The sequence below is a fragment of the Oculina patagonica genome, chromosome 8 (genome assembly GCF_052425735.1).
Source record: "Oculina patagonica isolate OP01 chromosome 8, crgOcupat, whole genome shotgun sequence".
In the NCBI taxonomy this organism is placed as follows: Eukaryota; Metazoa; Cnidaria; class Anthozoa; order Scleractinia; family Oculinidae; genus Oculina; species Oculina patagonica.
In genome coordinates, this window is record NC_135765.1 from 28,770,840 (window position 1) to 28,785,923 (window position 15,084).

The 15,084-nt window shown below is 39.3% G+C and overlaps 2 protein-coding genes across 3 annotated transcripts in view; both read right to left on the bottom strand.

Annotated features, from left to right (window-relative positions):
- Positions 1-468: 468 nt before the first annotated feature.
- LOC144664278 (discoidin domain-containing receptor 2-like) lies at positions 469-5,676 on the bottom strand. The gene is made up of 6 exons (XM_078525382.1): positions 5,566-5,676; positions 4,066-4,126; positions 2,991-3,295; positions 1,942-2,101; positions 1,296-1,475; positions 469-542 (listed from the first exon to the last, which is right to left on the bottom strand). The coding sequence occupies exons 1-6, from the start codon at positions 5,584-5,586 to the stop codon at positions 469-471; spliced, it is 801 nt and encodes a 266-aa protein (XP_078381508.1). The 5' UTR covers positions 5,587-5,676.
- Positions 5,677-7,950: 2,274 nt separating this feature from the next.
- LOC144664072 (putative skeletal organic matrix protein 5) overlaps positions 7,951-15,084 on the bottom strand; it is a 65,568-nt gene continuing 58,434 nt past the window's right edge. The window contains exons 1-4 of one of the 2 annotated variants that reach the window (XM_078525204.1): positions 9,556-9,773; positions 9,413-9,455; positions 8,866-8,995; positions 7,951-8,607 (exon numbers count right to left, since the gene is read on the bottom strand). In XM_078525204.1, the coding sequence (XP_078381330.1) occupies positions 8,089-8,607; positions 8,866-8,995; positions 9,413-9,455; positions 9,556-9,721 (858 nt within the window). In that variant the 5' untranslated portion in view covers positions 9,722-9,773 and the 3' untranslated portion in view covers positions 7,951-8,088. Of the gene's footprint in view, positions 8,608-8,865; positions 8,996-9,412; positions 9,456-9,555; positions 9,774-15,084 lie in introns of those variants that run through there. The other variant, XM_078525205.1, reaches the window with a different exon arrangement.

Here is a 15,084-nt window from a genome sequence, read left to right on the forward strand (position 1 = left end):
ACGAATGACAGCCTAATTCGAGGTAAATAAGTGTACAATGGGTGCGCTGAGTCACTATTTATTGTTTTTTTTTTACTGTCTTTCAGTATTGTAGTATATTTAACGATTGTTTTGGTTTTGATAGCTCTACATTGGCCATAACATGGATGTCCAATATCAAAGATGTAAGCAAAAGCTGACTTAAATGTTAACCTTTTCCTAGCGTGTGACCGCCTTGTTGCGCGACGTCGTCGCACGTACGGACGTAGAGCGCACGAGCCAGCGAACCATGCCGCTTGCCAAGATGAGCATGAAAATTCAAATGCATGGTTCTTCTTGGTTATGTGGGTCCGCTCTGCGGAGGAGCTCTGCTATACATGTCATTTACCTTTGCACTGGGGTATGTCGTCTGTCCATGTTCCATCGTTACAGTTGATGGTTGCCACTCCTTTCAGTTCAAACTCATCCTGACATTTAAAGGTCACTGATTTACCATGTCTGAAGACTGAAGTCATCACCAATTCTCCTTCCGTTGCTAGGCACTCTGGGATCGGGACATGGAGCTATAAGTACATTGTAATCTAAGTTAATTCCTGTTTTTGTTCTTTTATAATAATTTCTTCCTAGCTAGAAATTCACAAATCCCCAATCTGCTCGGCTTATAAAGGCGAAAGTTCACGTGAAAGCCGTTTTTCCACCGTTCAGAGGGTCTAATGCGAGTACCTCGTTAGCGTTTCAAGCAATCCAAAAACTCTCTGCTCATTTCACAAATCTATGTTTTGCGGTGTTTTGTGAATTTTTTGGTGAATTTTGGGGATTTTTGGGAGGTGATAAAAGTTTTCTCAAAGGAGTAGTGAAATTTGGAGAAATAAGAAATATTGGAGATTGACTGTGATTTTGAAAATTAGAATTTGAAGTTAAAAAATTAGTACATGGACACCATAACAGTCTCCTGACAACCTGGAGTGCTCTTGCGTGGTGGTCAACTGTTTGGTGGCGTTCTGAAAACAATTTTCTTTCTCCTATCCTTCCTTTAAACCTCCTAAAGTTTTACTCAAATTCACATTTACTCCCGCCTTAAAGACGTTGACTCAAGAGTTAAGTAACCTGACCCTGGCATCACAAATTTTGTTTTTTTTTTTGTGGTAGTACAATAAGACTAGAGATTCCTAGATTTGTTTTAAAGAAGTTGACAATGTCCTTAATGTTTTCATATGCCCGCCGACGAAACACTTTAGAAAGTGATTCCTTCACCTCTACTAATGATCACAAAGTAAACTGATCCTGATGTTTTATTTGGGTCAATTTTAGCTTACCCCAGCATTGTGGAAGAGGAGAACTCCAATTTTTCGTTTCTTCGCAATAAATCTCACTTGCTCCTGATAGTGTGTAGTTATCTTTGCAAGTAAATTCCACTGAACCACCATAAATATAACCAATCTTCACATGAGCTTGTTCACCGTTGATAGGAGTTCCTGGATCCCCACAGCTTTTGACTGTGAAAAAATACATAACATAACAGCGAAAGAGTGACTTGATTTTGTAGAAATGGATAAGTTCATCTGTGGACGTACATTTACTTACAATAACGTTTTTTGTTGAGGGGCCGGTATTTCCTATAATGGCCTATACGGGGAGGCTCAGACTGAAAAGGGTACCTTTTTATGCTTCAGGTATATAAAAGGGTAAGGATTTTACAAGTTTAGGTACATAAGAGTAAGGAAATCTGTCATTTAAGTATTCGCTTAACCCCTACGTTTAGGATTATACACCTAGTGTTGAAATAAACTTGTTCCTGTTCTTTCAACAAGTTTTTATGTATGTGTTCGTCGCGTTAACATTTTGAAATGTTACCCCCTCTTCGCGTTAATTTCCTATATTAGGAAGTAATTTTCCTTCAATTCGCTTTAATTTCAGATTAAAATTAACACAAGTGTTAACTTCCTATAACAAGGTACTTACCAGAGCATCCAAACAACTCCAATCTGAGACAGACAACATTATATTCATTCGGCATCACGCTTAGAGGCGCCATTGGGTAAATACGAATCGAATGTGTCCTTATTGGAGGCTGCAGATCGTGCTCCTTTAAGGCTCGGACATTTGTATTGCCTTCCAATGTCTATACAAACACAAAACATAACATAGCTGGGTATAAACGGTTGTAATTCGAATTGGTTATACGTTAAGGTATCTATTCTTAGCGGCCATTAATTTTAGCAATTTTTTCGTAGAAAGATTTAGCGAGTAGTTATTTTAGCGATTTTCCAAAAATTTAAAATAGTGATATCGACGAACATATAGCTAAGATGGAAATAAAAAAAAATCGCGAAATTTAATACACTTTTTCGCTAATTTGCAATCGCGAAAATTATTCCTCGCGAAATTCGGCTCTCGAATTTTTTTGCGAAATTTAAAAAGTACGCGCAAAAATTAGTTAAAAAAGGCACGATTAAGGTGTGCAGATAAATAGTAGTATTAATGCTCAAGAAGTCATCGGATCTCAATTAAACAATAACACCACTTTTGGCAAGGTTATTTCTTTTGCTGCTTAATGCGTTTTAACTATCCCTATTTTAGAGCGGTTTTCACTTGAGTCGAAAGTAATTTGCGTTTGCTTTGGTTTTGCATTACTACGCTCAGTGATTGGTTTAAAAATTTCGCGCCACTTTCTCGACCAATCAGAACTAACACCAAAACCAATCGTGACTCGCTCGCGCACGTTTTCCCGCGCTTCGCGTCAGCTACATGTATTTGCTTCGAGTTTTGATTGGTTCATGGTTCACTGGATTGTCTGTTGTGTGTTTTGTGATTGGCCAGAGGATTTGCTTTGGTTTTGGTTTTACAACGCTCAATAGAAAACTGCTCTATCAACGTAGTTAAATAGGATATCACACAACCTCCCTCAAGACAGGTCATGTGGCTTTAAACTACAAATTAGGATTTTATTAAAACTGGATTTAAAATCTTTTTAACGATGACGAGAGCAAGACATTCTTAAACCTACTTACCAGGCTTCCATCTGCTTTTTGATAGGAAGACCATTTTCCTTCCTTCAGGTACTTGATTTGATATTTCGTTGCCCATATCAAATTCTTATAACTTCCCTGTGTCACTACCTTTGTTATTAACTTTTCCTCGTCCAATAGGATTTCTACATAAGGTGAATTATCATTCGGCTCTGAGCACCAGGCCCCTCGGCGCTCGTCCAGTCGTGCAAAGGCAGGGACATGGTTTGTACTTAACGTGGATGATGCCGAGATGTTCGCATTTGGAATTCCTTTGCTTTGCATCCCCAGTGCATATTTGCAATCACCTATTAAAGTGATGAAGACAGAGCCATGAGCTTCTAGAAAAGAACATACAGAGCATCCACTGCAAATCTTCTGTGCACAACTGATAAGGAAGAACCGAAATATTTATTCTTCTATGATAAATGCACTGATTGAAGGTTCATTTGTTTAGCAAAATAAAAAGCATATACGATTTTTTTTGCCTGATATAATGATAGCCTTAATTATCAAATATAAAAATTTGATGTTCCTAAAACAAATATTAGCCCGAGAAGCGAAATATGCCAGTTTTTAAGAGCACCACATTTCCAAGCGAAGGGGCAACAGTTCCGAGACAAAAACACTCTATTGTATTTATTGTTCACCACAAAAATTTTCTTTTGCGCTGACCCATTCAAAAATGGACATCTAGAATTATTTTTTACTTTTTGGATAAAAGATTTAATTGAAAGCCGAAATGTAACAAAAGAAACAAAACCAGAGAAGCCTGACACACTAAATGCAGTGAATTTAGTGGGATTTTCTGCTTGTAGGCCCGCTTGTTGACAAGAAATTTTCACGAACGAGTACTATCCCTCTGGGTATTTTTCTCGGACGGGCACTATGGGCTGATAGCGTCTCTCCGCAGATAAACACTATCACGTCATGTGATCAATTTAAACCAATCAGAATCCAAGAAAACTTAGTAGTACAATGAGATAAATGGCCCCAGTCAAGAACGGATTTCTCATGCAAACATGTATCTATTGGACTAGTTACAGAAAATTAAATACAAAAATAAAAAATAACTTACTGGCACCATCTGTACTTTGGGGCGAGAACATACAAACAACAGCAAAAGTGCACAAAAAAACCTTGGAGGTAAAAGAAATATTATTAATACCGCATCTCCTGGCTACGTAAGATAACTGAGACTTCTCTCAAACAAGATGTTTTCACAAGTTGTTCCTCTTTAGAGAATATTTTCGGTGATCAGCTTTTTCTATGTTTCCCACAGGCAATTCAACTCTCAATCAAATCCCACTCCACACTGAATTGAGGCATTATCATCTTTCCCGAAGATCATGGTCACATGAAACCTACCGGGCAAAGTAAAAGAAAACAACGTGGCGAATAAAGAGGGTCAGGGTTTTCGGATCCCGCCATCCCGGCTTAAATTTCCCCTCGTTCCCGTAATCCCGAAGGTTTTTTTCGGCTTAAGCATTTGATTTTTAAAGTGTGATTCCCTACATACACCACCCTAATTTTCACTGATGGTAGTGCTGCTCCATTTACGTCTTTTCCCGTTTCTTATGCCTTGTTTTCACTAGCGGCGCTAGCACAAGCGCATTCACGCAAAAAGGACAAATTTTGATCCTTGTGCTTGTGTTTGCGCTTGTGCTTTTGCTTGACTCGAAGCCGTTTTCACGGTAAAATAAAAAATTGCGCTTGTGCTTGTGTCGCTAGTGCAAACCAGGCAAAGAAGGATGAATTTCTCACTTCTTATAGTAGAAGTTTGTAAGTTTTCCACATATTTGTTAAGTCCATGGGGAAATTTAGACACGAACATATGCGAAAACTGAAACAATACGTAATAATAATTTATAAACAATTATTGAAGCGTTCATATTTTCATACAGAAATTGATAAGAGAAACTACAACCACTGTCTACCATTCATAAGTTGCAAAGTGTTTAGAAAAGAGTTTACTGGTGAAAATCTAAAGCCCAGAATGAACCTACGCAGGCTGAAGAAAGTCAGGCAAAACAGATGTTATTATCACAAGCCATCTAGGCGGTCAGGGGGGGGGGGGGGCATGCTTCCCCGGGACATTTTTATATTTGGGGCTTCTGAAATCGATAGAAATTCATTTAAAACTGCTCACATCAAAAAATCTATCAACTTATACTGATGCAATTAAGAATTTTCTTGGAACTATAACAGTTTAAAAGTTAGTGAATAAGTAAGATGACCCACCCCCTTCGTGTAGATCAAAACTACACAACCCACCCCTTTTCGAGCGCTCAAAAACTGATGACCCCCCCCCCCCCCCCTTCTTCCTGACCAGTCCCCAAGTATCGACAAGTAATAATTTCCGTCTGAAATATATAGAAAAAAACTTTTGAAGATCGTGTTTGGGAAAAAGTCGATCTTTTCTCGAGTTAAACCGACTGGAAACGATTGACTGCAATCTTGTGGTTTGAAGCATGAGAAGTTCCACGTTTGGCCGTGCTTCGCAGTTCACATTTTCATTCTGTACCCACTTATTTATTAGAAACAGGATAGGATAAACACAAACAGACCAATAACTTACCCTACAGCAAGATAAGGACATTTTGGACCAGCTCCTGGCGAGAAGTTACTTTGTGCACGCTGCAAATATGTTCCGATTTTCCGCCCTCAGTTACAGATCGTAGAACTCTAGCTATGTGGTCTGTCTAACTTCGACAGACAACAAAGATAAACAGATTCCTACTGAAGGGTTGAAAAATTGCCAAAGAAAACAACCACTCTAGTTGACGTCACGAAAAGTGTGCCATTGATCATGCATGTTACAGATTGACGGCTAGTTTGCGGGTTGGATAGCTTTCAAGAGGGACCATCATCTGCATTACTTTTTCTGATCCTTTTTTCATAAACCTAAAACTAATTTATAATCATAATCTACAAGTGTGTTTATAAGCTTGCCTCAGACTACCTCTGTAATATGTTCAACCCGAGAGGTTCGTCTTATAATCTACGTGACGCCACCCTAAAATTATCCTTAGCGAAACCAAGAACAGACTACCTAATGCGAAGCTTTAGCTACAGCGGTGCCTCACTATGGAATGATCTTCCTGAAGAACTAAGAACTGCGAGTTCCTTAAGTAGTTTCAAGAGAGGCATTAATAGGTGGTTTTCTGCATCGGACTCCCACACGGCAAATATGTAAACCAGTATTTAGTAATTTATTTTATATTTCTATTGTACATTACTGATATTTTATCCATGGTACCATGTAATAAGGGGCTTCTAATCGAAAAAAAATAATATCTTTAATTTTTTTATGCATCCTTGCTCCTCCTAAATTAAATACTACTTATTCAAAGTACCAGTGTGTGTTGCTTTTGTTGAGCTCTGTTTGCTAGGATAAAACAAAACATCCCATTTTGGGATCTTTTTGGCCACAGTAGTGGCCGTTTTAATTTACATAACAGTGACTGAAAGGTCGCATTACAAAACATACAAAGATCAACCCAGCAAAGGTGAAGGGAAAACTGTCACACCGCTGATAAGTGTAACCAAAACAGGGAGGGGAGGGAGGGGAAAATGGTATTCGCTTGTTGAAGAGGGAGCCGCGTTGGCTTAGTGGTTAGCGCACCGGACTCCGGTGTGAGCGTTCCGGGTCGAGCCCTGGCCGAGGTCACTGTGTTATGTTCTTGGGCAAGACCCTTTACTCTCATAGTGCCTCTCTCCACCCAGGTGTATAAATGGGTACCGGCGAAATAATGCTGGGAGGGGGGGGGGGTACCCTGCGATGGACTAGCATCCCATCCATGGCGGAGTAGAAATACTCCTAGCTGCTTAATGCTAAGGAAAGCGGGATAACCTCCGGCAGTATGCGCCACGTTGGCTCGAAGCTGCCCCCTTGTTAAAGACATCGGGTGAAAGATAATTGAACACGCTTGCCTCGAATCTATGTAAGGACATAAAGAATATCCCGTATGACCGGAAGTACCATCCAACGGGAAGCTGAGGGATGCATACGTCACAACCTGCGTAAAATTATTTATTTCTAGAAATAAATAGCCTCTAAGGGCTAAATCAAAGGACCCCGGTTTCTCGAACCTCCCGCCAACTCGAACCAAAAGTCGTTTCACTTGAACTTGCTTCACGCAGTCTAACACTGTTAATTTACCCTGATTTCTCGGGCCAATTCTCTTTTTCCTTGGAGGTTCAAGAAATGAGAATTCCGCTCATATAACCCATGGCCCAGGGGTTATATTATCTTAGGAAATTTAGCGTCTAAGATTTGGGCTGACTATTTTCGGGAGGACTCGTTACCCGGGGGAGGGCTATCATCGGAAGTTTCAAGAACTATTATGCAAATGTTTGACTTTCAGGAATAGCTTGCGCTTGTTAAACTCTCAAGTTTTGCGTAAAAATGAGAGATCCATACTAAGTGGATATTTGATTGGAGTATTTTGTATTTTGGAGTATTAGGCCTTTGCTCGGAATGCTTGCCAAATTTTAGTGGGTGCTCGTTTGCTCGTTCTCTCTGTCTTTGTACTTAATTTTAAGCCTATTATTGTCATGCGTGTTATACACGAGTCTCTGGCTCGGAAATGGAGGGCAACCACATCCCGCTTCATTACCTTGATTGATTGATTGTTTGTTTGATTGATTGATTGATTGATTGAATGATTGATTGATTGATTGATTGATTGATTGATTGATTGATTGATTGATTGATTGATTGATTGATTGATTGATTGATTGATTGATTGATTGATTGAATGAATGAATGATGCCCAGTTTTTTGTGGAGGTGGCTTTATGAAAAGTGCTCTTTGCTCGCAAATTTAACTTTTGTCAATGCTCGTGTTCGCAAAGAAAAACGCTGTGCTCGCTCACAAAGACCATTCGATATCCCTCTGTGTGACATCCCCGCAGTGACACTCTTAGGTCGTCTCCAGAAGCTACAGACTGTAGACAACAACAAATGTTACCATCACCGATTTTATTTTTTCTTAAATCAATCACTATCAGTGCTACATTCATTTTCTTATCAAATCAAAACAAGTTCCTGGCTGGTTAACAAATCCCGTCAACAACAGATGTGAAAGACTTCACCTGTTTCACTGCACTAGGATGTATCCCATGGCTTTGATGTGCTTGTATCCATTATCTGGAAAGTACTCTGCCTCGTTACCACACGTGTTGGAGTCATCTCCGTAGAAACCTCCTGTACCAAAACCAATCCTGGAGTTACAGCTTAAACAATCTTTCTGCTGGTTAGCAACAATACCAATCCTTGCTTTGGAATTAGAACGGTCAGGTTCAACATTGAATCCTTCCTTGTTACAGTTTCGCTGCAAGGAGGCCCGTGAACCAATCAGCGACTTCCAAGTATTACGGCCCAGGGAAGTGGCGCGGTATCTACCGTCAGCAATTAGTGAGTACAGAGAGCTGGCCTGCTTGTTGATGACAATGGACCTTATCTGATGACGTATCTTCATGGCGAGACAGATCTTTGAGAATGGTGTGCTCCAGTAGGTCGGTAACTTTGTCTCGCGAGCATCGAACCCAGTCTTCCCTCCCGGAAGGTTGAAGTTGTTCTTGCTGGTCCAGATGCTCGAATCGTAGTGGAAGGTTCGCTGGATTAAAGAAAGAAAAAGGCAACTTGTTAACACTTCAAAGACTGCAGTACAAACGTCAATTTTTATCTTTCCAGTTCACGAGAGTATAATCTACACAGGGTGCCAAAGATATGACCAAAAGTACCGCAATTTTTCGCCCGTGCGCTTTTTTGTGCAAGAAAAGGCCTATTTTCACTCCGCTCCCCATCCCCTCCCTTCTGAGCATCTCAGGACACTCCACTGATAACGTTTCCTGCTTCAGAAGTTTTAGTGTACCTTGTGGCCATCAGTTTTCATGACCAGCGTCCATCCTCCGCCTCCGCATGCTCCAATGCTTGCCATGTGACAGTAAACAGGAACTTTTCCAATGTTGGTGTGGATCATGTAAGCTTTATTTCCTTGAGACCTAAGGCGAACGAAAAAAAAATAAAAATTTCAGTCACCTACAGAACCTTACCTTCAGACGTAAACTATGTGCATTATTCTGTTTTGTTGAAAAGAAAGTCTGGAGCAAAGTTGTTAAATTTGTGTCGTCCTCTTTGGCGTAGCCCCAATGCATGGCCAGAAAATATAAAATCTCAATTTCGACGGTATTTTAGCTAGTCAAAAATTAAAAAAGCTGTTTAGAAAGTCATTTCTACAATGAGGAGGGAGTTGATTGACCGTTCTACAAAATTTATAGTCTAAAAAATTTGAAGATCGAGTTGATCGCAGACAGAATATTAACAGAGGCAGCTTTTAAACTTTCCAACCTATGTCCTAATTTCGCTTACTGGCAGCTCGAAAAAAAGGGAAAGTAAAGCTGTTGTATTGATCCACTCACTTGTGATTAAGGTGAATGTCTCTGCACGAGGAATAGGCTGGACCTGTGCGAGAAAAAAAGTGTACAAATATTTAAAGCAGTCATTGACTCGTAAATTCGCTAGAAAGAAAGAGAATAAAACAATGTAATCAAAGCTATTTTACCGTTCGGTCCACCAGACATGGCTTTGACACTGGCTTCAAGCTTTGTGAACCTCTGCATCATCCTTGCCTCTAAAGACTTCAGAGCATTTAGACAAACGTCCCCGTTCAACGCTTCAATTGCGGTGAAAATGAAGAACGCAATAATCCAAGCTTTCGGCGAGTCCATCTTATCGCTTTAAAAACTTCAGAAGTTCAAACCACACTGAACATTCAGTTTATGATTAATTAAACTAATCGGCTCTTGTGTATACTGAATGTACGGAGCTTTTCTGTAAACAATAGCGCGAAAATTCTTGCCAACTCCTCGGCACCCAATCAAACTTTTCCAAGTTTACTATTATTTCATCGATGAGTTGGCAATACTATCCAGAAATATTTTTAACGTTAATTCCTCAACTCGATCAAACACCCTAGATTGTCATTTTTGAACGGTATTTTGGTAGGTTATTTCTGATTTTTATTTGATTAAAAAGCTTTGAAATGAAAATGTGTCGACGCGTTGCGTGACAAACAAGCGTCCCTCAGTGTAAGCGGAAGTGAAGGCAATGTCAATATTTTCACGACACAAATTGACGTTGCAATACTAAAACAAGCCAAAAGAATTGTTATGTATCTAATTGCTAATATCTAATACTATCCAGAAATATACTATACAGAAATATACTAATATCCAGAAATATTTTTGACATTTACTCCCTTACTCGATCAAACGTCCTAAATTGCCATTTTTGAACGGTATTTTGGTCTTCTGGTAGGTTATTTCTGAATTTTATTTGATTATTTATAAAGCTTTGAAATGAAAAATGTGTCGACGCGTGGCGTAACGAACAAGTGTCCCTCAGTGTAAGCGGAAGTGAAGGCAATGTCAATATTTTCACTTCACAAATTGACGTTGTAATACGAAAACAAAAAGCCAAAAGAATTACTATGTAACTAATTGCCGCAACCTTTCGTATTCGCCGTCCCAAACATAGTTTCCAGTTTGATTTCACGTAAAATTGGGGTAATTTTCCCAAAATAAGAACGCGATGGCCATATGTATGCACCGTTACTTCGCGTACTAAATTACCACATATGTTAATGAAGATTGTACATCTTCTGATTAACGTCCGCTGGGATAAGTGAACAGTATTGTTATATACCGTATATATTCGATTAACCGCCCTGGGCGCTTATTAAATTTTTGGACCTTGAGGGTGGGCGCTTATTCGAGGCTGGGCGCTTATTAAATGTTCTCAATTTTCAGCAAATAGTAAGTTTATTTTTGTAACAAAACAATTAATAATAACAAAACATGAAGATGTAACAAAGCAGAATTTTAACTGTTCATTGAAAGGTTCTGTAAAATATTAAGAAAACTCGGTCTTGGTGGAAGTCTTTTTGTAGTACTTAGTCAATTTCAATAATCAATACTCCTCTTGTGTATTTAAGTTTTTTTTTGTGGGGTGGAGGCTGGGCGCTTATTAACTTTTCCTACCTTCAGGGTGGGCGCTTATTCGAGGTGGGCGCTTATTCGAGGTTGGGCGCTTAATCGAATAAATACGGTAGCTGGAATATTTCTCCCGACAGGGCGCGCTCTTATTGGTGACTTCGATGGCACATGACATCTAACAATAAAAACTTTTTCCCGCCAGAAGTCTCTGAGCGGGCAACATTGCGAAATCTATGACGTCAGAGTATAATAGTGCACTGTTTGCCCGCGAATGTTGACCGACGACCGCCGGTTTCTCAAAGTCTTCGTTGTGCTTTATAACTTATGGAATATCGAGGTTCTCGGGAAACAAAATTAACTGTTTTCCTCAGGACCAGTTATTAAGTATATACTGTATACAGTGCATGGCAAGGATGGCGCAGTTAAACGTGTTCTAGTCTCCACTAGACTTTTTATTCCTCCGCAATTTAACCAACATTTCTAAATTTAAAATCAATCGGGATCTAGTTTGTCAGTCGCGATACTGTTACATGTAAGTCGATTTGAGTAGAATCTAAGTTATAGCAAGAAACCAGCCACAACAACGTGCATATTCAATGAGTGAACTTTAATGAGGAACTCCTTTCACAAACACCAACCAACTCTCTATCTCTCAATTCACCGAATCTACATCTAAATTTCATATTTCCACAAGCCCCCGACAACAGTTCATCGCGTATACATCGTAAATTACAAGTAACAAGTAGAAGCTAATGATCTGAATCAATAAGTTAATAGAAATCAAGAGAAACCCTCTACTGCTGAGGGTAAAAGTAGTAAAAGCCGCCGGGATAAAATACTTGCGGGGCCTGCGTGTACGGGATGTGGTTCACAAACTGCCCCTGTTGCGGAACATAACCCCCCGGCATCGCTTGATCCCCGTGGGAGCCAACCGGAACATACCCCTGACTATTGGTCATGGTACCGGAAGCCGAGTGCGGGCGTGGAGGGAGATTACTCGCGTGACCACTCGCGTGGTTACTCGCGTGATTCTGACCCCCGCGTGATTCTGACCCCCCATCCCATCCCACCAAAAATAAAGAATTAAAAAATCTTCTCAAAAATATATTTTATAACTTTACACATTATAGTTACAACATAGTTAACAGAATCAGTTTAAAAAAGTATAGTATTTTGCTTACCGAAGTCTCCAAGAATACTGTTTTTGGACATTAAAGACCAGATCATTTTATTAATTCTACTTTATTTCTTGAACAAAAGTTAAGAACCTAATTAAGAACCTAGTTAGCCTAATTTTACACTAAATACTATTTATATAAGAACCTGTTTAGGCTAACTTGAAAAAACCTAGGTTCTTATACGCGGGTTTTTACTGTATATTGTAATCTTAGTTACCATTTGAGCAGTTTTCAGTCGAGTGTCTTAAAACCAAAAGCAAAGTAATAACGCTGACTAATAATAAAGGACAGAGAATTGAATTGTTTAAAATAATGCCTTAACTCCAAACTTTACGGGAAAGGGCAGAAATAAAATTTTATAGTGACAAAAAATGGAAAAAGCTATTGCTTTTAGACTTCCCGCGCCGCGGTTTTGGATTTTATAATATGACGTGTAATGGTTGCCCAATTGTTTCACACAAAAGATCCGCTCCTTCTAACAATAGCAGCAACCATTACACGTCATTAAATCCAAAGATCTTGCTTGGAGGTTCTGGAGGCATACCCTCCAGAACATTTAGAGAGCAAGAAGCTCTGAAACTCTTTTTTAAACATTTTTAGCAAGGTATATTTTTAAATAAATCAATCTCGTTCAACTGGGGATTATTTTGTTTTTAATTGTCGGTTAAAATAAAGACGAGGCAAGTGCCTCGTCTTGCCTCTTGCTAGTTACGGCCCTGAAGTTAAAATTAAATTATTTGGAATTATGTCTAAATTCCAAATGTAACAAGACAAGGGAGAAATATCATTAAATAGTAACAAAAAAGGAAAAACGATTCGCTTTTAAATTTCCCGCACACCGCCATTTTGGATTTCATGACGTTTAATGGCTGGCGCTATTATTGGAAGTAGAGGATCTTTTGTGTGAAACCATGGAGCAACCATGGCTTTTAATTATTTTATTTTATATTTAACTCGAAAACATTAGCTAGGTAGCTACTCTTAAATTCGAGTTTTAAAAAAGTTTATTTTAAGGGACCGTTCTTTTTTTAATGGGTAGGGAGGGTGGGGGGCTGGTGGGATTTGATCGATAGTCGCTGCTATAAATGATGGCCCCCCCTTCTTCATCGGAAATGTTAGCCTGGCCCCCCTCGAGATCAATTTTTTTTTTCGATGAACCCCCCCCCCCCTCCCCTACAAAAAAATACGCGACATTCAAGTAAATTTAAAATTTATCAAGCTAAAGAGTGTATCAGTTGTTCAGTCATAATAATGGACAAATTATATCCTCCAAAAAGCTGGCATTGACTTTGATTTTTTATTGCGCGATGGCGTTTGTTAGTACGGGTTGACTGCATTTGTAACCAATCAGCTATTGGGTTGAGTTAATGCCGTTTTGAGCATATAACAAAGTAGGCGGTCCGGGGGCATGCTCCCACGGGAAAAATTTGAATTTTAAGAACCTCAGTAATGTTATTTTGGGCATTCTGGCAAGAAGCCCTCGTTACAACACTTAAATTAAGAATTATTTTCAGTGACCCCCCCTTACAGACCATATTTTTTGACTGACCCCCCCTTTTAAGCCATATTTTTTCGCATGGCCCCCCCCCTCAAATATCACCAGCCCCCCTACTCCATAAAAAATGAACGGTCCCTTATTCCTTGCAAAGCGAGGCCGAAGGCCGAGCGTAGCGGGGTGTATAATTTTGTCCCTCAAAGGGCTCAGGCGGGATGAAATCTCGTGTGGAGTTTACGGTCATATATATATATATTTGTGAGAGGGTCTGAATGGGGGGGTCCACTTGTCGGTAGTCGGTTAAAAATTCCTTACTTTGTCGGTTGTCGGTTAAAATTTTCGACCTTTGTCGGTTGTCGGTAAATCTCAGTTAATGATTAAAAGTGCAAGTTAATTATTAATATTTGTTATTTAATTTACGCAGTTTTAAGACTTTAAACTCTAGACGATATGAAAATTTGTAATAATTCATTATTTGGTTGCTCTTAAACCTCGTTAACTCTGTTTTTTTAAGCAACGTGTTTGTCTAGTACCGATATAATCAGTTTGCATCAGCAAATGCTCGTCAAATATTACCTACACATTGAGCGAAACTGAAATTTGGACCGTTCTAAGAAAAGAATAAATTTAAAGGCAGTCAGTATTCATTTACCAATAAAACAGAAAGATGCTTATAAACTCTTTTACTCGCTTCTTCTATTTGTAAGGGATTTTTCTTTTCAATTTTTGCTTTCCTGAAAAATGGACGGTGTATACAAACATTCCGTTCAACAAAACAGCAAATAAAAAACGTGGAACCAAAGGTTAACCACGTTAATGTTTGAGCTTAATACTTAACTACAGAACTACATGTGAAACATTTAACTTCGCTGCACACTAAAACTAATACGGCTAATAGAACGTTCCACACACCGTTGAGCTCACTGGTGCTTTCATCCGATATTAAATTTGGAAGCTCAAGCAACCACTGCCCATCCGTTACAATTGCAAATTTTCGCATTTTTCCCGTAAGCGTTTTCGCCAGGCGAAATAACTTCAGCGAGAACCCGCCAATGCCAAATTAATGCGCCTGCTCCTTTAGCCCTAAAAACTCCGTTAGATGTTTTTTTTTAGCTTGGAAACACCTTTATGAGATTTTTTCCACCGGAACCCGGCTATGATGGCCTTCGATGGCAACCTCCTCGCCTTACAATCACATTAACAATCCCGCTCATGGCCTGTCACCACATGAATAACCAACGTGCAGTGAAAATACAACAGCGGGACGCCTTGTGGACTCGATTACCAGCCACTGTCCTACAAATGAACCTCCGCTGTTGCTCGAAAAGGTGACAGGAAACTTTATAATTGACTAAATTTTGAATTGGTGTGGTTACTTCTGAACTAGACATTTCCTAAGCAAGACATATATTCAAAATGCTGTT

Bases quoted from the DNA above. Each gene is read 5' to 3' on its own strand.
- LOC144664278 (XM_078525382.1), bottom strand. From the start codon at position 5,586: ATGTCCTTATCTTGCTGTAGG. The intron at 1,476-1,941 runs GTAAGTACCTTG...ATTTTTTCACAG, and splicing joins GGAGTTGTTTGGATGCTCTG to TCAAAAGCTGTGGGGATCCA. The intron at 543-1,295 runs GTAAGCTAAAAT...ATGTACTTATAG, and splicing joins TCCTCTTCCACAATGCTGGG to CTCCATGTCCCGATCCCAGA.